Raw genomic sequence first — 2,464 nt, forward strand, 5'->3', positions numbered from 1 at the left:
TTATTTTACAGTAAAATATATGTTTTTATTAAATAAAGTCTAATGTTATAACTAATCATGGATCCCTTTAAATGAAAATTATTTATTTAACCCCCTAGAATGTTTAATTCCCAGACATTTAATTGTTTCAAATCAAATTAAACAAAGAAAAAAACGTTGCCTTGAAGGTGAATAAGTAATTAAATAAATAAAGCAGGTAATGGCAGGTACAGGAAGCAGCAGCGTTGAGAATCACTGCTCTAACTAACGATCCTGTCTACTTTTATTTTTATATATCAGAACCGGTGGTGCAGTTTAACACCTGGGTGAGCTGTGATTCCTCCAGTCCGCCGCTGCCGGCCCGTCGCAGCCCGAAGCTCACAGGCGAGCACGTTTACCTGGAGGACGTGCAGACCGACGAGGACAAACTCAACAGCAGTTTGCTGTCCTCAGAGTCCACCTTCCTCCCGTTCGCCTCTGATTTTGAGCCACAAGCGCTCCACTCGGACAGCGAAGACGAGACCGAGACGTTTGAACCCGATTCTCTGGCTCCGACGCGTCCATCAGAACACAAAAGGCACGGCAGAAATAAACTGAATAACCCAACAGATAAAGAAGAGAGGGAGACTCCTAAAGAGGAGGTTGTTTCTGCTGCCAGCACAGCAGCTGGGTCAGGGGTCAAAGTTTGCACGCCACAAAACGTGTCAAATGTGTCCTGTGACTTTGGTAAAGCAGCTGTGAAAGAAGCTCCTCCGCAGGAACAAGTGGGCCTCGGTGTCAGAGAGTTGGGCTCGATGGAAGCAGAGAAGGCAGCTGTTAAAATCCAGTCCRGCTGGAGGGCACACCGCACTCGATGTTTTCACCCTGCAGCCAGAGAGGCACGCGGGGAAATCCGTCTGCGCAGGATGCAAGAACACGTCCTGTTTCTGTCCGACAAACTGGACACGTAAGTGACTTCTTTCCTTTTTTAAATCTAGGTTGGACTATTAACGTGCAGCTGAATCACGTTGTAAAGGTAAAGCTGGTGTGTTTGCAGTGTGCAGAAGCAGTACGAGGAGGAGAGGTTGCAAAGGCTGGTGCAGGAGGAGGCTGTGAAGTTTCTATGGAAAGAGGTTAATTATTACAAACATGTCATTTATGATTGATTAACACTCGTTCAAAACCACTGTTTTCAGTTAATAGTTAGGTAGAAGATATACTGTTATTTTTTGTTTTGTTTTTTGTTTTTTTTATCAAAAATAAAATAAAATAAAAAAATAATAAAAAAATAAAATTAAAAAAATAATTTAAAAAGTAATAAAAAGGGTAGAAGATATTCTGCATTAATGATTCAGTTTAGACTGTACAAAGAACTGTGTAAAAACTGTTATGTACATTTTTTGTTGGATGTTTACGTGTAGTATGATTTTCCTAAATGTCACTCATGTTCTTCAACCAGCTTCAGTCCATGCAGCAGTGGAAGCAGTCTGTAGAGCAGAGGTTGGCAGCGGTTAATCAAGACGTCAGCCCGGCTCAGATCTCCTCTCCTGCCCTGTGTCCGGCGTCCCCGCCTGTCGTCGCCACAAATTCGCCAAACACCGGCGTCTCCTTCCCAGACTCTGGCTTTGAGACGACCAGCGATCACCAGGCGGCTCAGGAGGACAGCTTCCACAGCAGCAGGACGGCGGACTCTCTAAAGACGGTGCGAGAGCTGAGCCCCACCGGGAACGGAGTCGCCGCTGGGAGCGATGCTGCGGACAGCGCCGACTGCAGCCTGCTGGAGGAGTACCTGTCCTCTGTGCAGCAGAGGGAGGAGGAAGCAGAGGAAGAAATCAGTGATCGAACAGAAACGCCACGGCTCTCTGCACCAGCCTCACCCAACAGGACCAACACCTCCCCACCAACGCAGAAGGAAACAGAAACAACTCCTGACTCTGTTTGACCGCCCTCACATAACGAACAATTCCCCCAAACTACAGTGAATGTAATGCAAGTTGTTTTTAATACCTGTTATGCTATTTATATTTACTTTTCGATAAAGAATTGATTGAATGTAGTGTTGTAAAAACTGTTATTTGCTAAAAACCAACTTGTTTATATATACATCAAAAACATGGTAAATTATATTAAAACTGATGTAAACACACGCTTTACTGCAGATATAAAGTGTTAGTGTCTGTTACCAACATATGTCTATCAGCTGTGTTCTAATCAAGATTGTTAGATGTTTAACAGTAACACTATCTTATAAACAGTCTAAATAAACATTTAGTCATACATTTCTAAATGTGAGCTTTTATTTTGTATTTAATTTTCTGCAGCAGATTTGTCAGGAGGTAGTTCAGGTGGGGTGGGCTCCCTATGTAAACATTTTATGTACAGAAATTAGTACATATAGGTATACTTTCTCCAAATACACCAGATAAATTTTATATACAGGTGCTGGTCATAAAATTAGAATATCATGAAAAAGTAGATTTATTTCAGTAATTCCATTTAAAAAGTG

At 42.4% G+C, this 2,464-nt stretch overlaps 1 protein-coding gene across 1 annotated transcript in view; it reads left to right on the forward strand.

The window, feature by feature from the left end:
• Positions 1–2,245, forward strand: part of cep97 (centrosomal protein 97) — a gene marked incomplete in the record, with an annotated part of 7,036 nt that extends 4,791 nt beyond the window's left edge. The window contains 3 exon segments of the mRNA XM_014017543.1: positions 280–925; positions 1,016–1,091; positions 1,418–2,245. Of these exon segments, the coding sequence (XP_013872997.1) occupies positions 280–925; positions 1,016–1,091; positions 1,418–1,900 (1,205 nt within the window).
• Positions 2,246–2,464: the final 219 nt, after the last annotated feature.

Source organism: Austrofundulus limnaeus, unplaced genomic scaffold (genome assembly GCF_001266775.1).
Source record: "Austrofundulus limnaeus strain Quisiro unplaced genomic scaffold, Austrofundulus_limnaeus-1.0 Scaffold171, whole genome shotgun sequence".
Lineage (NCBI taxonomy): Eukaryota > Metazoa > Chordata > Actinopteri > Cyprinodontiformes > Rivulidae > Austrofundulus > Austrofundulus limnaeus.